The sequence below is a fragment of the Rhinopithecus bieti genome, unplaced genomic scaffold, assembly GCF_001698545.2.
Source record: "Rhinopithecus bieti isolate Rb0 unplaced genomic scaffold, ASM169854v2 scaffold_110, whole genome shotgun sequence".
Classification (NCBI taxonomy): domain Eukaryota; kingdom Metazoa; phylum Chordata; class Mammalia; order Primates; family Cercopithecidae; genus Rhinopithecus; species Rhinopithecus bieti.
The window spans coordinates 2136879-2160576 of NW_016803311.1; the positions used below are offsets into that span (position 1 = coordinate 2136879).

Genomic DNA, 23698 nt, shown 5'->3' on the forward strand with positions numbered 1-23698 from the left:
CAAAGCAAGACTCCGTCTCAAAAAAAAAAAAAAAAAAAAAAAGTATGTCAAAGAACTGCACTTTGTCTGAAGAGAAGTTTGATGTTCTGTATGCTTGTTAAGAAAATACAGTACTAGAAATTAATGGTGGACAGCTGATTTTAAAAATACCCTTCTTGTTAGGTTTTTATGAACATTAAATGACATAATAAAAACAATGTTGGTCCGGCACGGTGGCTCATGCCTGTAATTCCGGCACTTTGGGTGGCTGAGGCAGGTGGATCACTTGAGGCCAGGAGTTCAAGACCAGCCTGGCCAACATGGTGAAACCACGTCTCTACTGAAAATGCAAAAATTAGCCAGGCGTGGTCACACACGCCTGTAATCCCAGCTATTCGGGAGCTGAGGCATGAGAATCGCTTGAACCTGGGAGGCGGAAGTTGCAGTGAGCCGAGATCACACCACTGCACTCCATCCGGGGTGACCGAGTGAGACCCTGTCTGAGAAAGCAAAACCCCACAAACAAACAAAAACGAAACGTTTAGCATAGTGTCAGGGACAGAGCCAGGTACATGGTAGGGGCTAAACACATTCAGGTTTTTTGTTTTCCTTTCTGTTTAATAACAAGTTGAACACAAGCTTATAGTAATTTATTTAAAATTTAAATTCTGCCTAATTCCCATAAAACTAGTCAGGTTCCATTCATGTTATTTATCATCTGGTTACTACAAAGGATTCTCTTCAAGTAACAAGTCCTCTTCTGAACACTTAGGTTTTGCATCTAAAGTCCCTTGTTTACAATTCCTGAACATCTTAGACTTCTGTTCTCAAATCCAGGGTATGAAAGGGAGGGCAGGATGAATAGAAAGCAAGTTACAATCGGAAGTGTGATCTCTTAGGCAGTCCCCACCCCCTCCATGTTTTATTGCCCATCTTTCTTTCCTACAGTTCCTACCATGTCCACATCAAAGTGGACATCATCTATCTCCTTCCTTTCTGATTTTCCTCTAATCCTTCTTCCTTCCTTCCTTCTTTTCTACTTCCTTCCATAAATATTTATTCAATGATTATAATATGCAAGGCTCTGTGCTCCTCCAGGGACACAGACATGAATACAGAATATGGGCTCTGAAGAAATTATGCACAGGGTACCTAGGAAGCTCAAAGGAGAAATAACTTACTTGTCCTGAAGGTTAGTAAAACCATCTAAAAGGAGCTCTTGTGCTACTCTTTGTTAATATGAAAAGCACTAGGGTATTATGATTACCTGGCCAAAAAAAATTTAAAAATTTTAAAAAAGCTGGTATCAAGAGCGAGTATTCCAATAATAGCAGCATGATAAAATTGAGTGATTTTCCCACAAATAATAATTATAAAACTGTATAAAATTATTTAAAGCAATGCTTTGAAGATACTAGGAATGACCAAAGGCAGGGAGAAACAGAACGTTAGTACAGCATTGGTTAAGATGGAGTATGAGGCTTCCTTGCCTGCATGTATTCCTAAACCCCTGATATGAACTGAATTCTGTTTCCTCGAAATTCATATGTTGAAGTCTTAACCCACAGTACCTGAAAATAGACTATACTTGGATACAGAGCATTAAAAAGGTAATTAAGGTCAACTGAGGTCTTATGGGCAAACTCTAATTCAACATGACCGGTGTCCTTAGAAGAAGAGGAAGTGGGCCGGGGGCAGTGGCTCGCGCCTGTAATCCCAGCACTTTGGGAGGCCAAGGCAGGTGGATCACGAGGTAAGGCAATCGAGACCATCCTGGCTAACGGTGAAACCCCAACTTTACTAAAAATACAAAAAATTAGCCAGGTGTGGTGGCACACACCTGTAGTCCCAGCTACTTGGGAGGCTGAGGCCGGAGAATCACCTGAACCTGGGAGGTGGAGGTTGCAGTGAGCTGGGATCATGCCACTGCACTCCAGCCTGGGTGACAGAGTGAGACTCCATCTCAAAAAATAAAAAAATAAAAACATAAATTAGAAAAAAACAGGAGGTGATGTCAGGTATATGCACACACAGAGAAAAGGCCATGTGAGAACACAGTGAGAAGGTGGCCATCTGTAAGTCAAAGAAATAAACCAAACCTGTCAGTATCTTGATCTGGGACTCTTAGCCTCTAGAACTGGGAGAATAATTAATTTCTGGTTGTTTAAGCCACCCAGTCTTTGTCATGGCAGCCTTAGCAAACTAATATATAGCCCATACCCAACTTTAGTTATGGAAAACTACAGTCGTTCTGGTTTGAAATGGCGAGGTCAAAGTCTAGTGTTGCAGAACAGCTGAGAATTTAAGAAGAAAATTTTGGGAGCAAGAGAACTACAAGAGCAGAGATTCAAAATCTGAATATGAACCCTGTCCAGTTCCCTGACTGACCACTAACTGTGAATGAATGTGGGAAACGCCAGGGAGCCCAGGGTGAAAACAGAAAGAAATGAGAAGGTTTTCCCTTGTAAGACAGAATTGCTCTAGAATTGAGATAGGTGAGTTTACTGTCAGGGTTCCCAACTCATATGCAGCTCAAATTCCTCAAGCTGTCAGAGGACAAAGGTAAGAACTGGAAAACCAAATGGGAATATAGGGGAAACCTTAGGATCAAGGAAATCACAAAGACAGTTAGCTCTATAATATGAATATGAGCTGCCAACATCTTTCACTGGCTGCTAAATTACACAGATGCAGGAGCAACCTCCAGAGGACCAGGTTGAAGCAGCAGCTGGAAGTAAGCAACACTGAGGAAGGACATTGGTTGCTGCACACTGTGCAGGTGACGTACGTTGAAGTTTGAGTGCAAGCAAGGTAATTGCCTGTTAAAAACAAAAAGTAAAACAAGTGACTTCAGCAAGATGTCTGACTAGAGGTGCCTAACATTCATTTCCCCACAAAAAAAAAGAACCAAAATGGTGAATAAACAGCTATATTTTGACTAGAGTATCCAAAGGAGAACACTAAAGTGTTCCAAAGGAGTACAATAAGGGAGTTGCAGAGACCCAGTGGAGCATGGAGACTTGGGATGGCTGCATAAAAAAAAGAGTGAAACATTCTGCCTTTGCCACTCCGTCTTCCCAGTCAGGATTGGTATGAAACCAGGAGGCAGTCTCCCTATGGAGAAAAGGTGAGCAGGAGAACTCCCAGCAATCTCCATTAAAGATGCAAACACTTAGTCTTTGCTGCTTGAGAATTCTGCAGTTTTCACAAACCATGAACCCATTCTAGGGAGCTGCCTGGCATTCACATGGCTGTATTATAAAGAATGAGCCCACACTGTGCCACCTTCTCCTCTGTGATCTAAGCTGCTGAGGTACAGCACCATCTTGAGACCGGCGCCACTACTACAGTGCACTGTGCTCTGGAGGGCCAGTAACCACTGTTTGTTTCTCCCCATCCTGAGGCTCTGCTGCAAGTACACTGTGCTTGTAAACAGTAGCACACCACTCACCAGTCGAGCAGCTACTGTTTCCTATCCACCAGGAATATGCTGCCTAGGAGGCACTCCATCTTCCCCATCCCTGTGGCTGCAGCACCTCAACCTCAATAACTCAGAGCACAGGCCCAGCGAAACAGCCATCACCTTGGTGCCTGAGCCCATGTGGTGTCCTGACCCCCAAGGAACAGATGATCCTACCCAGCAGGGAGGCCACACCTTACCCTGAAGGAGCAGTCCCTATGTACTTGTGTGTAACAGCCTGGCACTCCTGCCCCCAGAGGAGAGACTGTGTCTAATCCTATTGGAGTAGGCCTTGTCCACACATGGTGCATGAAACAACCTGGCACCCCTGCCACCAGCAGAAAGGCCATGCATATGACTTGACAGAGCTGCCATACAAACTCCTGCAGGCTAGGATGCCACTGAGGCATCCATAGAAATTGCTAACATTGACTACAGCTGAAAAAACTGCATGGTGACTACACTCCTGCATCCACCTGGAACCAAAGCCAATGCACCCTACACAACTGACACCTTTGGACACATCTGCAGGCAAAAATCTTTCCTTATGATAACAACTCTATAAAACTGGAAGAGGCATCCATTCTATCAGATGCCCAGACATCAATGCAGGGACACAAGAAATATGAAGAAGCAAGAAAACATGACACCACCAAAAAAACACAATAACTCTCTAATAACTGACCTTAAAGAAATGGCAATTTACTAATTGCATAAAAAACATTTTAAATATGATCTTAAGGAAAATCAGTGCAATTCAAGAGAATATAGATAGGCAATTCAATAAAATCAGAAAAGCAATTCATGATATGAATAAAAAATTCAACAGAGATATCATTTAAAAAAAACTCTTGGAGATGAAGACTTTAATGAATGAAAGAAAAAATATAATGGAAACTTCCAACAGCAGACTACACCAAGCAGAATAAAGAATTTCTGAACTGAAGACAGCTCTTCATTTGAAGAGTGAAGAAAGCCTACGAGACCTATGAGACACCATTAAGCAAACACATTTTCACACTATAGAAACTTGAGGCCGGGCGCGGTGGCTCACGCTTGTAATCCCAGCACTTTGGGAGGCTGAGGCGGGCGGATCACAAGGTCAGGAGATCGAGACCATCCTGGCTAATACAGTGAAACCCCATCTCTACTAAAAACACAAAAAATTAGCTGTGCGCGGTGGTGGGTGCCTGTAGTCCCAGCTACTTGGGAGGCTGAGGTAGGAGAATGGTGTGAACCTGGGAGGCGGAGCTTGCAGTGAGCCGAGATTGTGCCACTGCGCCACTGCACTCCAGCTTGGGCGACAGAGCCAGACTCCATCTTAAAAAAAAAAAGAAAAAGAAGCTTGAGAGGGAGAAGAGATGGAGAAGGGCACAGAAAGCTTAACAAAATAATAGCAGAAACTTCCTAAGTTTGGAGAGAGAGATGGAGAACTCTATGCCAACAAATATGAAAACTTAGAAGAAATGAATAAATTCCTGGGCACATAAAACTTACCAAAATTGAATCACGAAGAAATAGAAAATTTGAACCGACCAATAACAAGTAATGAGATTGAATTAGTAATAAAAAGTCTTCCAAAAAAGAAAAGCCGAGGACCCAATGGCATCACTGAAGAGTTTTACAAAATATTAAAGAAGAACTAATACCAATCCTTTGAAGATTATTCAAAAGACATGAAGAGGAGGGAATATGTCCAATATCTTTCTATGAGACCAGCATCACCCTGATTCCAAAACCTGACAAGGACCCAACAAAGAAAGAAATCTATGGGCCAATATCCCTAATAAATATAGATACAAAACTCCTCAAAAAAATATTTAAAAACTGAATTCAACAGCACATTAAAAAAAGTCACTCACCATAATAAATGGGATTTGTTCCAGGGATGCAAGGATGGTTCAATATATGCAAATCAATAAACATAATACATCACATTAACAGAATCAAGAACAAACCCATGAAGGGATGTTGAATCTACTGATCTAGAAAAGACATTTAAAAAAATTCAACATCCCCTCATGATAAACACTCTCAACAAAATAGATATACAAGAAAGGTAACTCAACACAATAAAGCCCATATATAACAAATTCACAGCTAGCATCATACTGAATGGGGAAAAGTTGAAAGCTTTTCCTCTAAGATCTGGAACAAGACACAAATGCCCCACTTTTATTTAACATGATACTGGAGGTCCTAGCCAAAGCAATGAGGCAAGAGAAAGATAAAAAGGGCATCCAAATTGAAAAGGCAGAAATCAAACTGTCCCTGCTTCCAAATGACGTAATCTTATATAGGGAAAACCCTGAAAACTTCACCAAAATACTATTAGAACTAATAAGTAAATTGAGTACAGTTGCAGGATACAAAATAAATATACAAAAATCTATAACATTTCTATATGGCAATAGTAGACAATCAGAAAAAAATTAAGCAATTCCATTTACTACAGCTACAAAAACAAACACTTAACTAAGGAGGTGAAAGATCTCTATGATGAAAACTATAAAATGTTGACAAAAGAAATGAAGAGGATACAAATAGAAAGATATTCCATGTTTAAGGATTTGAGGAATATTTTTTAAAATGTCCATACTAATCAAAGCAATATACAGATTCAGTGCAAGGTCTATTAAAATACCAATGACATTCTTCATAAAAAGAGAAAAAAAATCTTTAAATTTGTATGGAACCTCAAAAGACCCCAAATAGTCAAAGCAATCTTGAGCAAAAAAAAACAAAACTGGAAACATCACACTACCTGGCTTCAAAATATACTACAAAGCTAAATAACCAAAACAGCATAGTACTGGCATAAAAATAGACATATATACTAATGGGACAGAATAAAAAATACAGAAATACATTCACACACTTACAGCAAATTGATTTTTGGCAAAGAAACTAAGAACACACATTGGAAAAAATTCTCTTTGATAAATGGTGCTCGGCAAACTGGATACCTACATGGAGAGGAATGAAACTAGACCCCTTGCTGGGTATTTATCCAAAGGAAATGAATTAAGTATGTTAAAGAGATGTCTACACTCTCATGCTTATTGCAGCACTATTCACAATAGTCAAGGTATGGAATCAACCCAAATGTCTGTCAACAGATGACTGGATAAAGAAAATGTGATACATATATGTATAATGGAATACTATTCAGCCATGAAAAGAATCGAATTAGGTCATGTGTGGCAATGTGGATGATCCCTCAGGGCATTTTGTTAAATGAAATAAGCCAGGCACAGAAAGACAAATACTGCACAATCTCACTCAGATTTGGAATCTATAAAAGCCAATCTCATACAAGTGTAGAGTAGAACAATGCTTACCAGCAGCTGGGGAGGGTAGGTAAGGTTGGAAAGGTTTAATCAACAGGTACAAAATTACAGTTAGATACAAGGAAAAAGTTCTGGTATTCTATTGCACAGTAGGCTTACTATAGTTAACAATATTATATTATATATTTCAAATAACTAAAAGAGATTTTTGAATGTCCTTACCATTAGAAAGTGATAAATGTTTGAAGTGAGGAATATTCTAAATACCATGATTTGTTCACTACACAATGTATACATGCATTAAAACATCACACTGTATCCTATAAATATGTACAATTATATGTCAATTAAAATAAAATAAAACATAATTCTCAAAATACACATTCAGAGACACTATGGTGTGCTATTTTCAAGTCCACATTTCAACCAAAATTACCAGGCACAATAACAATATTGAATTACATATTTCAAAATAACTACAAAAGAGGATTTTGAATGTTCTTACCATAAGGAACTGATAAATGTTTGTGGTGAAGAATATACTAAATATATATATACATTGTGTAATGATCAAGTCATGGTATTTGGTATATTTGTCACCTCAAAAGAAAAAGTAAAATATGACCCCACACTTAAGTCACTGGAAACTGTTTCCAAGTAGGCCTTGATATTGGGTTTAGTGGAAAAAGACAAAACAGGAAAATATGGTATTAAGATTTACCAGAGAAGGAATCTCAACATAAAATTAGAAATTAAAAAAAGAACAAAACTGAAATTCTAGACCTGAAAAGTACAGTAAATGAAATGAAAAATTCACTGTATACTTCAACAGTAAATTTGAGACGGCAGAAGAAGGAATTAGAAAACTTGAAGATTATGGCTGGGCACGGTGGCTCACGCCTGTAATCCCAGCACTTTGGGAGGCCAAGGCAGGTGGATCACCTGAGGTCAGGAGTTGGAAACCAGCCTGGCCAACATGGTGAAACTTCGTCTCTACTAGAAATACAAGATCAGCCAGACGTGGTGGCGCATGCCTGTAATCCCAGCTACTTGGGAGGCTGAGCCAGGAGAATCGCTTGAACCTGGGAGGTGGAGGTTGCAATGAACTGAGATTGCGTCACTGCACTCCATCCTGGGCAACAAGAGTGAAACTCCATCTCAAAATAAATAAATAAAATTTAAAAAGAAAAAATAAAACAAAGAAAACCTGAAGATAGAAGATTAATGGGAATCAACCAATCTGAAAAACAGAGAGAAAAAAAAACAAACTAAATAAAATTTACAAAGCCCCAGAGACTTGTGCAAAAATGTATAGCATCTGATGGATAATTGACTGGAGTCCCAGAGGAAGAAGAGAGAGAAAAGAGGAAAAAATATGTGAAGCTATAAGTGGTGAAAAAGCCCTACCTTTAATGAAAAACATTAATTTACAGTTCCTATCAGCACAACAAACTTAAAATAACCACAAAGAAGACTAGAGTTAGCCCACCAGAAAGCTGAAGTCACCAAAAATCTAAATGCAGAAAAAAATTAGAGCAGAAAATAATATAATTAACAGCTTACTTCTCAACACACACACACACACACACACACACACACACATGCACGCACACTTCTTGTTTTAATTTTTTAAAAGACAGTAAGTTTTTAAGTAAAAAATCTTAACACCATATTGGTGTATTTATAACATACATAGATGTAGCATATATATGACAACAATAGCATAAAGGATGGAAGGCACTAAATGGGATAATTACCATTTTAGGTTCCTATATACTTTTTAGTAGACATAATTGCTTATTAACTTTACATAAATTGTGATGAGTTCAAGATGCATATCACAAGCCCCAGGGACAACAATTTTAAAAATGCCAATAAATATAGCTAGAAAGCCAACTAGAGTATTAAAATATAGACTATTTTGTTAGAAAATCTTTGTTAAAATGTTTAACACAAAAGAAGACAGGAAAGGAGGAACAGAGAAACAAAATAGAGATGAAATGAACTAAATAGTGAAATGGCAGACTTAAATCTAAATATATAAATATTTACAGTAAATGTAAATGGACCAAACACTTCCATCAAAAGTAAGAGACTCAAACTTGATAGAAAAGAAAGCAAAATGTACTAATTATCTGTCTACAAAAGACATACAGCAAACACAAAACCACAAATAGTTTGAAAGTAAAGACATTCCATTTGTGATAGCAAATTAAAATATGCTTTGATTCACACTTGAACCTGAAAGCAGGAATGCCTACATTAATTGCTACATAAAAACAGCCATCAGGCAGGCGGATCACAAGGTCAGGAAATCGAGACCATCCTGGCTAACACGGTGAAATCCCATCTCTACTAAAAATACAAAAAATTAGCCGGGCGTGGTGGCAGGCCCCTGTAGTCCCAGCTACTGGGGCGGCTGAGGCAGGAGAATGGCATGAACCCGGGAGGCGGAGCTTGCAGTGAGCCAAGATCGTGCCACTGCACTCCAGCCTGGGTAACAGCAAGACTCTGTCTCAAAAAAAAAAAAAATGTATGGTGGTTTATTTTTATAATATACATATATATACTATGAAACATATGAAAAAAATCATTAACACATGTTAGTAAATTGAACTAAAAATAAATACAAAGAATAACACATCATGACTAAGTGAGGATTAACTCAGGAATTTCAAGTGGTTTAACATCTGAAAATCAATCAATGTAACTCATCATATTAATACAGGAAAAACTTCGTATAATCCTTTCAACAGTTGCTGAGAAGGAATTCAGAAAAATGCAACACTCATTTATTGATAAAAATATTAAATAAAGTAGGAAGACCAGGGACCTTCCTTAACATTACAAAGGGCATCTACAAAGAATCTGCAGTTAACATCATACTTAATGGTGAAAGACAATACTTTTCATCCCAGGTCAGGAATTGGGCAAGGATTTCCATGCTCACCACTTACGGTCTCCGTTATTCTGGAGGTCTTCTCCAGCACAATCATACAAAAAAAAACAAAGACATACAAGGGATGGGAGAAGTCAGACTGTCTTTAGAGATGACATGATTGTATATATAGAACATCCTAAGGAATCTATAAAAAAAGCTATTAGAAGTGATATGTGAACTTAAAAAGATCTCAGGATAATAATGTACAAAAAAGGTATACTATATTGTGGTAGTTTTCAAATTTCCACAACTTATGTGGCACCCTTCTCTTTAAAAGGTGGATTCTAATTCCCTTTCCTTGAGTGTGCGCTGGTCATAATACCTTGCTTCTAATTAATAGAACCTGGTGGAAGTGAGTGTTGACGTCTGAGGTGAGGTCACAATAGCCATTACTATTTCTGCCTCGTTCTTTTGGATGGCTTGGTCTGGAGGAAGTCAGGGGTCTTGCCATGAAGGACACTCAAGCAGTTCTGAGGAGAGGCCCAAGTGAAGAGGAACGAATTGCCCGCACCACCCTGTCAGCTATGTTAGTAAATCGCTTTAGAAGCCCATACTCCAGTCTCAGTTAAGCTATCAGAGATTTCAGCCCTTCAGTCTTTGAAGTCTTCCAGCTGAGGCCCCATTCATAGTAGAGACAGATTATCCTCACTGTGCCCTATCTAAATTCCTGATCCACAGAAACCATGAGTAACTAAATCATTATTGTTTTTAGCCACTAATTTTTGGAGCAATTTGTTATGTAACAATGGGTAATCAATAAATATACATGAGAACAAACAACTGAAAAAAGAATTTTAAAATATCTTGATTACAGGAGCATCAAACATAACTTAGGATTTAACTTACTTAAAGGTATGTAAGACCTAAATACTGAAAACTACATAATATGACTCAAATTAAAGACCTAAATAAACAAATAGATTATATTAGTGGATTGGAAGACTCAATGTTGTTGACAAGTGAATTTTCTCTGAATTGGTTAAAACTATCAGATCTTTGTGCTGAGGTCTTCACACAGTTGTATTGGCTGCCATTTCAGTGCCATCGTATTCTAGTGATTTATCTCTTTGTCTTACCTCCTTGATTATTGATTTGTATTGCCAAAATAAGTACGTGTACGGGGAGGGCTAGTGCAGGGCTTCTACCTTCCTTACTTAGCCTCAGTAGTTGCTAGGCAAAACAGACCATGTATTCAAAACCCTTCTTGTTAGGGACAGAAACTTCTAGAACAAGGCTATTCAAAGTCACTTTTTTGGGGGTATCCAGTGCCTCAGGCAAGTGTTTTTGTTTGTTTGTTTGTGTTAACAGGACCCCTGCCTATACAAACAATTTGATTAAAACATATATTTAAAATTCATAGGTACATGTGAGGTATGATGATTTATCATTGAAGATTTAGGATGGTGGGCAGAGAAAGGCACTCTGTTTTGTCTATTGTCCAATCAGTGCATGTGAAGATTCTTTATAGTATCCAGGTACCATCTCTTTGTATTCTTTATTATTAAATGCATTCTTCCTGGCTAAGTTTCTATTTTTTGTCATGAGAAAAAGGTAGCAATACTGTTATTACAAAACCATGACTTTTTGGAACCTGTTTGTATTCAAACAACACAGATCTCCTTGCCTCTGCAGTTCCCTAACACCATTCTCTTAATGACTCTGCAACAACTATCATGCCACCTGTGAATCCTGGCTTCTAATGACTCAAAAATCCTTGTTATGCTTTGTTAATGTTGATCACAAATGCAAATCTTACCAGAGTGTTAAAAAAATTGTGAATGATACTTTTATGGTCACTAAAGCTACACTGGGAATTTTACAGCGTAAACATAGATCAACATGTTTTCTGTTGGACTCTTTAGGCTAATTGCTGCCTCCCTAGAATGTAATCTCTTTGTTGTTGTTGTTGTTGTTGTTGTTGTTGTTGCTGCTGTTGTTGAGATGAGGCCACACTTTGTCCCCCAGGCTGAAGTGCAGTGGTGCTATCTTGGCTCCCTGCAACCTCTGCTTCCATGGCTCAAGCTGTTCTTCAGCCTCAGCCTCCCAAGCAGCTGGGATTACAGGCATAAGCCACCAACGTTTGGCTAATTTTTTTGTATTTTTGCAGAGACGGGGTCTTGCCATGATGCCCATGCTGGTCTTGAACTCCTGAGCTTAAGACAATCCACCTGCCTTGGCCTCCCAAACTGCTGGGATTACAGGCATGAGCCTGCTTAGCCCGTTTAAATGTTAAGTGCATGTACTTGAAAGTAGGTACATAAGAAGATAAAAGAATAGGCTCAAAGCCCCAGGAAAATTTAAGCGAAGTCTTCATAATTTAAGTCTTCACAATTTAAGTCAATTCAAGTCTTCATGAGCCTGATCTCTTTTCATGCTGAACCCTTCCCCACCTTCACTCCTCACCCACGGGTACCAGTGGGCAGGATAGGTGAGAAGCCTGTAAGCCAAGCTGGAAGAGCTGTCCCAATCCCACAAGAAAAATCCATCTGTTTTAAGACTGACTCAAGGCAGTAGGAAGTCACATCATCAACTGCAGCAAAAGATTTGCTACAAAGGCCCGTTTGTGTTGTAGAGCAAGGTTCTCAAAAGGCCTCAGAGGGGCCAGGCCTAGCCCACCCCAAGGACTGCCTGACACACGGTGCACAGCTGCAGGGGTGAGGAGGCCACCACACGGGCCAGATGTGGAGCTCATAGGTCGAAGTTCGCTTTCGCTTTACTGTCCTCCCCTGCTGCATGCTGAAACCCAAGGGTAAGAGGTGGCTTTCGGTAGCATAGATCCCTGAACATATGCTCTGACGTGAGAGCCACCCCAGCTCATTGTGACCGCCATTCTGACAGCTAGGTTATGCACCATCTTGCAAAAAATATATACTGTGAGGGCCAACTAGAGGAATCTGCTTACCAGGACCAGGCCATAGGCTTGAGTCCCAGAGCTCCTTGGGGCATCTTGTTGAACCCATGTGTGGGCAGGAGTGGAGAAGAGCCCCCAGATAGGGAGATATGGGACAAAGGCTCATGTGCATTGTTTTCTGGGCTCAAGAAGCTGACCTGGATGGCTCAGCCATCTTGGTCAGTCTTGGGTACTAGAGGGGGATTTAGAAATTTTCTGGAAAGGAGCTTTCTAAACTGGATGCCCAGAGACACAGGTCAAGATACTGCCAGCCTGGCCGGTCTCAGGATGCTGGAGGGGAATTTAGGTAATTTTCAGGAAGGTAATTCCAAGCTGGGAGGGTGGGGGTTCCTGTGCCCAGACCTAAGGGTGGTACTGAGGTTATCAGCACTTGATATACTTTGGTATACTTTTGACCTTCCCTGGGTATTGCATGTTAGCCTCTTTAGGTGAAATAATTTCCTCAGTCTCCACTTTGTATTTTTAGAAAAGACTAAAAAAGACCAAGCCTGTTAAACAACCAAATCACCTTAAATTCTTTCTAAATTAATACAAATTACTCTGTTTTCTTAACCTATAACCACCTCTATTTTTATGGAATGAACTGAGGCTCTGGTGAACGTACAGCATGAGACTGGCTTCAATACGTTTGGGCATACTGAAGGCAGCAAATCCTTTTGTATTATTGATCAATGTGAAGGATTACCATTGTTCCTTCTATTCTCCCATGCTAGAGTACAATTTGGGGAGTGTCCTGACAATTCTTATTAGGTAATTATCCCTCAAGGATTCTTGCAAGGACAACAGGAGGACACATAACGTTGTGTTGTGTTTCAGTAATTCAGCAGTCATATTTGTTATCCTCTTGAAGAGGGATTATCAAGCTTCCATCCATATGCTGATTGACCATTTACAAAATATGGTGGTTTGAATTGCCTGGATTATTGCACCAGCCTTCTCAATGTTCTGCTGGCAGCCTCTCTTGTCCTCCTCTAACGGGCCAGATAATCCACAAGTGCAAATCTACTCATGTGCCTTTCACTTGTCACTTTAGGGGCCTCATGTCGTGCCTCATTCCCTCTCTCTGGCCTTCTTCATTGCTGTCTCTTGCCCATATACTGTTTGTTCCTCAAGGAACTTTCTACCACTGTATCCCCATTGGGCTTGGCTAAATTATCTTGGTTTTGTGCCTCGACTTAAATTTTCCTTTCTCTTAGCTTTCTCAATGTTCCCAGACTAGTCTTTCTCTTATTACAAAAATCACACTCTAATGTCATTTTTTTTTTATTGGCCTCTACTTCTCAACAGAAAGTAAACTGTGACAGTAGGAATTGTGTCTATGCCAGTCTCCATCAACAATCCTTTGCCTAGCCCAATTTAACAGAAAATTGTTGATGAATAAACTATATAATGTTTACAACTTTATGAAGCAAGCAATCTATTAGCCTCATTTTACAGCGAGAAAGATATGGCTCACCAAAGTAAAGCAGTTGGACTTCATACGTTGAAAGAGTTTAGCAGCTGTCCAAGCTCTGACTTTTTCCTTCCTACAAACCTCAGAAAACACACAAAATACCCCGTCTTGAAGCTTTAGCGTTTTTCATGGCAATGATCTTGATGGTCACTCCAAAAAATATAGCAGGAAGGCCATGATGTGTTGTAAAAGGTGGATAGGAGCATATGAAATTCTCAGAATTCTCTGTATCTTTAGCATGATGGTAGTTGTAGCATCCCAGTTACCATCATCTCTAACGTGCCTCAGCCAAGTCAGGAATGTTTCTTGAGTTGATCTGTATGTTCTGACTCAGGAATTCTTTTCATTTGTTTTTAATTTTTATATTGCCTTCATTTAATGTTAATACAAACATACAAACTGTTATGTCAACACAAGTTATTTGCTTAATTCCTAATTAACTTCACTTCCATCCTCTTTTTTCCAATCTTATTGAGGCATAATTGACAATAAAAATTGTATATATTCAAGGTTTACATGATGTTTTGATACACCTATACATTGTGAAATGATTTCCACAATCCAACTAATTAACATATTCAGCACCTCACATAGCTACCTTTGTGTGTCGTGTGTGTAGTGAGAATACTTAAGATCTACACTCTTAGCAAATTTCAAAAACACAGTACATTATTCTCAACTGCTGACTCAGGAATTCTTAATATCCTTGCACAGATCTTGAAGAGCCTCCAGGCTCTGTGTTCTTTGATTAAAAAATAACTTGACATTCCTAACCTATTCAATCTACCATGGCACTCCTCCATCAAAGAAAAACAAGGAAGCCATCCAGCTTTGTTCTGGACTCAGCAGCTAAGATGGCATGAGCTTCATCACAAAGCATAGTTCTATGTCATGTCTATTCGATGAATCCAATGTTGCTGGTCCCTTAATAAAATAATTTGTAACATAAATGAGACTGCACATGTTTTTCCTGTTTGGTGCTGAGAACAAAGCTGCCCAGTTAGAGAAAATATGAATCCCACTGTTCCAATGGCTCCTGTAAAAATGTCTTGGGGTATATATAAAAGTGTCTTTTGCTCTCTTGGAGTTTCAATTGCTCCAAAAAGCTCTACATATTATCTATGATATCTATTTGTGTATCTCATCTGGAAGGATACATATGCAAATGTTAACAGGATTATACATTTCATAAGAAAATCTTCCATGACCTTCTCCATCACTACCTCTGGGGTCCAGGACTGTTAACACTACTGGAGAGCATTGTATTTCACAGAGATTTCAAAGCAGTGCACACAACATCTGAATGTTGCATTTTATCACAAAGATGAGAAAGAGGAAGAATACTGGACTGCTCTGTCTCTTGCTGTCCTTAAATGTCAGTGTAATAGAACGTGAAAGAATCAAAGCACAGTCTAACTCAGAGAGAGGAGTCCCTAGTCCCCCTCAATGCTAAAACAACTAAGCAAACTAAGACAAAGATGAAATCAAAGTGGTTTCAAAGAAAGGATCAGGTCACAAGGACAGAGAAATACTGGGTTATGCCCTTGGTCAGAATTCCTGATAGGGGCTGGACATGATGGCTCACACCTTAATCCCAGCACTTCGGGAGGCTGAGGCTGGAGGACCACTTGAGCCCAGGAGCTTAAGACCAGCCTGGACAATGTAGCAAGATCCAATCTAAATAAAATAAATGTTTTTAAATTAGCCAGACATGGTGATGTGTGCCTGTAGTGTCAACTACTTGGGAGGCTGAGGCGAGAGGATCATTTGAGCCCTGGAGGTCAAAGCTGCAGTGGGCTATCGTTGTACCGCTACACTCCAGCCTGGGTGATAGGGTGAGACCCTGACTCTAAAAATAAAAAGGAATTTCTGATAGGAAGACCAAACATATTCTGACAAAGGTAGATAGATATGACAGGTGTTTGGTATAACCACCCCATAAGTTACAGATATGTAATTAAAGGTCATGTTGGTTACAGTGTATCCAGTTGAACTCTTAGATGTTTAGTGTTTTCTCCTTGACTTTGCTCTTAATGTTTCCTGAGGAGGCTGGGGCTAACACATGCTAACACACACCCTTTGTTGGATTTACAGAGTGAGTTCTGTTTTTTTGAATACATGGTTTTTTATCTTAAGTTGGAGGATCTGGAAATTCTTGGATGGAGAACAGATAGTGAAAGCTGATCCTTGCCTCCTTTCCATGGGTCATATGTTTGCTACAATTGTTTCCACTTTCTCTCTCTCTTTTTTTTTTTTTCCTTGAGACGGAGTCTCGCTCTGTCGCCCAGGCTGGAGTGCAGTGGCGCGATCTCGGTTTATTGCAAGCTCCGCCTCCCGGGTTTACGCCATTCTCCTGCCTCAGCCTCCCGAGTAGCTGGGACTACAGGCGCCCACCGCCACAGCTGGCTACATTTTGTATTTTTAGTAGAGACGAGGTTTCACCGTGTTAGCCAGGATGGTCTCAATCTCCTGACCTCATGATTCGCCAGCCTCAGCCTCCCAAAGTGCTGGGATTACAGGCATGAGCCACCGCGCCCGGCCTCCACTTTCTGTTTTCTTAAACCAGACCTGCTTTATTCATTTACATCACCTGCCTGTTGCCTTTAGACCCAGGAATTTGCAACCTCTCTTCTACTGGGACTGTCCTCCCGTCCATCTCTACTTCTTCAAATTCTAGCCATCCTTCATGGTCTATCTCAAAGGTCATCCTCTCTTTCCTTTCCCCAACAATCAGATGTGAGTCTCACCCCCTTGGAATGGACAACACTGGTTACATTTCTTTTATAGTACATACAGTATTCAGTAATATTATTACTCTTATTCATATTACACTTTATATTGTCCTCCAGACTATAATGTAAGGTTTATAAACTTACACATTCATTCATCCATTCATTTGGCAATTTATTAAGTACTCGATGCCACACACTAAGGTTAAGTGCTATGGATATTGCAGTAAATAAAAGAAACACTACAGGCCCTCCAGGTGGTACCTGAGTATGTCTTCATTGCTTCTGCTGCAGAGCCTAGCAAAGTGTCTTGTACTTGATACATACTCAGTTGGCATTTGTTGAAATAAATTTAGATGTAGCCATTTACATTTACAAAGTGGCTTCTATTTGCCAATTCTAGTAACCTTGTTTATGTCATTCTATTAAATAAAAGTATTTGAGCTATATTTCTTCAAAAGCACTCTGAAAATCAGATTGTTTGTTAATATATACTAACCATTCAACATGTCTTCTCCCATTGCAGTTAACACAGATTCACTAAGGCTTTATCCGGGAATAGTACTCAAAGTGCTCAGATGTTTCTTTAAATTCATTTACCTGGGTAACTGCTGAAAGAGAGGCGACTACTGCTGGTATCTTTATCTTTGATGTTGAAGTCCCAGTGTTTATATATCCTGAGCATGGCTGCGTACGTGTACCAGCTTGAGTGAGCAAAAAGGATGTTCTCAAACCCAGGAAGAACCTACAGCCAGAATCATAGTGGATTACACAGATGTGCATAGCTAACTGACTGCAATTATCTTAAGTGTAAGAGGCATACAGAGATTGTGCCCTTTCAGGTAAGTGTTTATTGCTATATTGATTACTGAAAAATATGGCCAAGGAGTCAAGATTAACCTTTAATGTGGCCCCAAACAGACTCTTCCTTCTAACATTCAAAATGGAAGACTCTAGCTGGGCATGGTGGCTCACGCTCAAAATCCCAGCACTTTGGGAGGCCAAGGCAGGCGGATCACTTGAGGTCAGGAGTTCGAGACCAGCCTGGCCAAAATGGTGAAACCCTGTCTATACCAAAAAAAAAAAACAAGAAAAATTAACCAGGCATGATGACACACCCCTGTAGTCCCAGCTACTTGGGAAACTGAGGCAGGAGAATCGTTTGAACCTGGGAGGCAGAGGTTGCAGTGAGGCGAGATCACACCACTGCACTCCAGCCGGAGCATCAGAGTGAGACTCCAGCTCAAAAACAAAACAAAACAAAAAAACAAAATGGAAGATTCTAGAAGGTGGAAGTGGCAGGTGCACACAGCATGGGAGGAATGGTGGAAGACATAGATGTAACATCATGTACTTAAAATTCTCTCCATCAAAGTTACTTCCAGTTCTTAACTTCTAGAAGAACCCACGAGCTGATATACTGTTATAGCCAGGGGTGAGGAGATGTTGCTACACTTGGGCGCTATATAGAAAAAGTCTGTATGAACAAGAACAAGGCAAAAGGAGCTGCTATGTCTTACCTTAATAAGAGCGGAGCAATGTCCCATGTCCCATCTCTTAAAAACCTTTAGGCTGCTGTTTTTTGTGGGAGAGAGTGAGGGAATCAGATCCAATAGATCTCCAACAGCATTCAGGAACTGAATCTGGAACAAGGTCATTGGCTAGGAAAGGACAAAGACTGCACTTAACATCGATTTGTGACAGACATCTTTTCCTGTTTTTCCTCTTGTTGGGGTCCCATTAAATTATTCCCTTGTAGTCTGTGTGCAGTGGCTCACACCTGTAATCCCAGCACTTTGGGAGGCCGAGGTGGGTGGATCACAAGGTCAGGAGACCGAGACCATCCTGGCTAACATGGTGAAACCCTGTCTCTACTAAAACTACAAAAGTTAGCCGGGCGTGGTGGTGGGCGCTGTAGTCGCAGCTACTCAGGAGGCTGAGGCAGGAGAACCACTTGAACCCAGGAGGTGGAGGTTGCAGTGAGCCAAGATCACGCCACGGCACTCCAGCTGGGTGACAGAGCGAGACTCCATCTCAAAAAAAAAAAAAAAAAATTTAGTTTTGAAGGGTCTCTTATGCTAGATTTTATTGTAGCTTATAAAATAATTTTATGGCTTTATAGTTTAGAAGAGCTGTTTTGGCGTGTTTTGATAACCACGGAATTTGGGAGTGGCTCCTTGGAGAGTAAAGTAGAGCTTTCTGTTTGCACTCTACAGCAGTGCTTCTCAACCTCAGCACTATTGACATTTTGAGCCAGTTAATACTTTCTTTTCGGTTGTTGTGCATTGTGAGATGTTTAGCATCATTCCTGGCCTCTACCCACTAGGTATCAGTGGCAGCTTCCCAGTTTTGGCAACCAAATATGTCTCCAAGACATTGCCAAGTGTTCTCTGGAGAGAAACCACTCTTAGACAAGAACCACTGCTATACAGCAAAAACATTCAACTAAGAAGCTTTTGGGTTTGATTGTGTGTTTACTGTAAGACCAACTGACTGGCCAGCATTAACTTTGAAGCAATTATCAGATTGTACTTGAACATGAATTTGTGTAAACTGGAGAGCACTGCTCCAGGAAGATTCAGTCTGCTGGAGCAGGTCCAGGTTAGGCATCAACAAATTGGTTTTGGAGTAGAGGTGGGGGGAAGACAAACACAAATAACATTTTAACCGAAAACTAAAACCAAAGCAAAACTCAATCCAATTTTATTTATATAAATATCATCTCTGTTTTGTTTGTTTGAATAAGTTATGCATTTATTATTCAAGATTTAAAAAATTATAATAATGTTTATAGCAGAAAGTCTCCTCCTTTACCTGTTCTCCATTTGCTCGGGTACTACCATTTCTAGTTAATCATTTTGCTAGTTTTTTTGCATATACTGCCAGTTTTTTGATTTTTTATTTTTCCCTATTGGCACCGTGATCTTGGATCCAGAGTTTTAAAAATGTCTTGTAAATACATTTTTTTTTTTTTTTTTTTTTTTTTTTTGAGACAGAGTCTGGCTGTGTCGGCCCCAGGCTGGAGTGCAGCCAGATCTCAGCTCACTGCATAGCTCCAGCCGCCAGGTTTCGCCATCTCCCTGCCTCCGCCTCCCAAGAGCTGGGTGACTACAGGCGCCCGCCTCGTCGCCCGGCTAGTTTTTTGTATTTTTTTTAGTAGAGACGGGGTTTCACCCTATTAGCAGGATGGTCTCGATCTTCCTGACCTTGTGATCCGCCCATCTCGGCCTCCCAAAGGTAAATACAATTCTTAAAAACATTACATGGTAGTGTTTATATGCACTGTGTTCACCTTGATTTTTTTTTTTTTTTTTGCCTTAATATCTTTCATTTAATGTTTGGGAATGTTTTTATATTGATGTAAAAATTGTCCTCACTCTTCTTTTTATTTTTATTATTTATTTATTTATTTCCTTATTTTTGAGACAGTTTCACTCTTGTTGCCCAGGCTGTAGTGCAATGGCACAATCTCAGCTCACTGCAACCTCCGCCTCCCAGGTTCAAGCGATTCTCCTGCCTCGGCCTCCCAAGTAGCTGGGATTACAGGTGCCCGCTACCATGCCCAGCTAATTTTTGTAGTTTTTTGTAGAGACGGGGTTGCACCATGTTGGCTGGGCTGGTCTAAAACTCCTGACCTCAGGTGATCCACCCACCTTGGCCTCCCAAAGTGCTGGGATTACAGGCGTGAGCCACCACACCTGGCCTGTCTTCACTCTTCTAAGCAGCATTCCAATGTATGGATGTTTTATAATATTTTTAACTAGTCTTTTCTTTGATGAGTTTTCAAGTGGCTTCTAGTCTTTTGCTATTATAAACAATGCCACAATAATTAATCTTGGACACATCATTTTGCTTATGTTTGAGTCTATGTGTGGGATAAATTCCTAGAAGTGATTTAGATTTTAATAGATATTGCCAAATTGTTCTCATACGAATTGTTTAAATTATACTCTTCTGGCCGGGTGCAGTGGCTCACGACTGTAATCCCAGCATTTTGGGAGGCCGAGTCCGATGAATCACCTGAGGTCAGGAGTTTGAGACCAGCCTGGCTAACATGGTGAAATCCCATCTCTACTAAAAATACAAAAACTAGCTGGGCAGGGTGGTGCATGCTTGTATTCCCAGATATTCAAGAGGCTGAGGCATGAGAATTGGTTGAGCCCCGGATGCGGAGGGTTGCAGCTGAGATCAAGCCAATGCCCTCCCGCCTAGGCGAAAGAGCGAGACTCTGCCTCTAAATAAATAAATCAAACTCTTCCATCCTCAATAACATATTAAACATTTAGTTTATCTCGAATCTCATAGGTGCAAAACAGTATCCCACTGTAATTGATATTTGCATTTCTCTTGTTATACTGTATAATATATCCATACGTTGGAATGCTGCTTAGAAGCATAAGGACAGATGATATTACACATCTGAAAGAATAAAGATGTATACATACAATTTAAGGAAAAATAAATAAACACTGATGTAGTCAACTCAGTTTAAAAAATGGAACATCAGCAGTGCCTTAGAAGTCTCCAATCTCATCTCTCTCCTTTTCTGCCAGCGGTCAACCACCATGCTAAATTTTGTGTAGCTCATTACCTGCCACTCTATTATTTATCACCTATATATAATGTATTTATCACCTATATATATATATTTTTTAAGATATATTTTTTAAATTCTACCTTTTTTGAATTTGCACAAATAGAGTCATATCGTATAGGCTGGGCGCAATGGCTCAAACCTGTAATCCCAGCACTTTGGGAGGCTGAGGCGGGTAGATCATTTGAGGTCAGGAGTTCGAGACTAGCCTGGCCAACATAGTGAGACCTCATCTCTACCAAAAATACGAAAATTAGTTGGGCGTGGTGGCTCACGCCTGTAGTCCCAGCTACTTGGGAGGATGAGGCAGGGGAATCACCTGAACCCAGGAGGCAGAGGTTGCAGTGAGCCAAGATCGTGCCACCGCACTCTAGCCTGGGTGACAGAGCAAGACTCTGACTCAAAAAAAAAAGTTAGAGTCTTACTGTATGCATGTTTCTGTAACTCACTGCTTTCACTGGGCATTATTTTGACATTTATCAACATATATGTGTATATACATACATATATACACACATATACACACAGACACAGACATGTACATGTATATATGTGCATATATATGTATATATACACACATTGGACAAAATAGACAAAAAGTTCAAAGAAAAGCTGTGCACTTAATTTTATATATATATATACACACACTGGTCAAAATAGGCAAAAAGACAGTTATGTTATATAATATACATATTATATACATATATACTGGCAAAATAGACAAAAGGTTATATAATATACATATTTCATTTATACATATATTATCCCAGGAAACAAAATATCTACAATTTTTGGAAGTATATCAAATGGTACATTGGAAGCCTCAGTGAGTCAGTAAAGCTTTCCCAAGAATTATAATGCATATGTGTTTGTGTGGATATGTGTTTACATGAATGTTGTGGAGTGTGGGAAACATAGAACTTATATACTTAAACATCTTGTCTTAACGAGCATGTAGTCTAAAACACTAGTTTTATCAGATTAGTTAAAAACCCAGTACATTCATACCATGCTTTTTAACCTAATCCTGAGCCCAGTATTATGGGAGATTGAAAAAATACAGAAACAAGTTGGCTTACTTGTGTTTTGGGCTTGTAACTTTGTAAATTAGGTGCTAATATGACAGCTATGACAGTTCGTGTCTGTAAGGAATTTATACTGTAGTTCTACTTTGATCTGCTTCTAAACTGTAGTGTTATTTTAAAGATAACATTCAATATTCTTACCATACTGTGTAAATTCTGAGAAGCTTGTTTAAAATCCTACCTTTGTCCCTTCTAAGATAGCCCTCCTCTTTGCTCCTACGTAGAGACCATCTATTTGTGCCATCACATAGCCTGTATGTCTCCAAAATGAGTCATCCTTGTATGCTTTGATATTTTTCCGGGTCCACTTATCTTGCTTCCTGGAAGAGAAATTAGATTTGCACTACAGTCTCAATAGTTACTCATTCAAAGGTAAATCAAACCAGCATTGAGAGATTATATACTCAGACACTTATGCTAATGTGATTTAAATTCTAGATCTGGTAACACTCCAGTCACTCAAAGGATTTCAGGGAAAATTCTGATTTTTAATTTCTCCCTAGGATTTTGATTCTTCTTTCACAGCTTCTTCTGTGCTGTATCTAGAACGAAAGCACAAGTGGGATGCTGACCTACCTGTGATACGAGACCTAAAAATGTCAAGGAGAGACTATCCAAATGCATTTTGTGTAAAACCACAACGTTTCACTAAGTCAATAAAGACACGTTGATTAACCTTACTTTTAGTTGTAGAAGTAGTAAAGTTAAACAACTGGACAAAATCTAATGGCAAGGTGGTTGATATCTGTTTGTATTCCTCTCAGATCATTTGCATAGCTTATGATTCATTCCATTTCAGTTGTTATTAGGAACTGCCTCAATGCCTCTGTCCTAGCATGGTAGCAAAAATGTCATTTTTTAATGGTCCTTTCATTCTTCCAGTTCTCTGAACTTTCATGGGATGATTTAACTTTGTATACTGAAAACTATTTCTGACTTGTTCAGGCGATCACTAGATCAGTCTTAGAATAATGTCCTTGCTTCATGGGATCTAGCCCAGTGGTTTTTAACTGAAGCTCTATAAGACTTTTAGCATTTCATGAAGAGGTTGCTTAGAGTGCAATGTGGAGGGCCAACCCAAGAGCCTTTCTGTCCCCAAATTAATCTCCTGTCATCCCACGAATGTAAACACATTTAAATTTTTAGTCTTCAGAAAACTTTATTAAAATGTAAATATTCTCAGAGGGTGTTAAGAATTATGACTTGAGATATTATCGAAGGCCTCAGTTAGGATTAGTAAGCAGGCTCATGAAAAG

General features: G+C 39.6%; 1 protein-coding gene and 1 long non-coding RNA gene across 2 annotated transcripts in view; one reads left to right on the forward strand and one right to left on the reverse strand.

Moving 5' to 3' along the window:
* LOC108530482 (uncharacterized) overlaps window positions 1–23079 on the forward strand; it is a 25964-nt gene extending 2885 nt beyond the window's left edge. The window contains exons 2-3 of the long non-coding RNA XR_001885847.1: window positions 17290–17605; window positions 22946–23079. This is a non-coding gene — a long non-coding RNA (uncharacterized LOC108530482). The remainder of the gene's footprint in view (window positions 1–17289; window positions 17606–22945) is intronic.
* Window positions 1–23698, reverse strand: part of PLBD1 (phospholipase B domain containing 1) — a 68483-nt gene that overhangs the window by 13929 nt on the left and 30856 nt on the right. Inside the window, exons 4-6 of the mRNA XM_017873419.1 lie at window positions 22624–22762; window positions 18284–18424; window positions 17364–17508 (exon numbers count right to left, since the gene is read on the reverse strand). Coding sequence (XP_017728908.1) covers window positions 17364–17508; window positions 18284–18424; window positions 22624–22762 — 425 coding nt within the window. The remainder of the gene's footprint in view (window positions 1–17363; window positions 17509–18283; window positions 18425–22623; window positions 22763–23698) is intronic.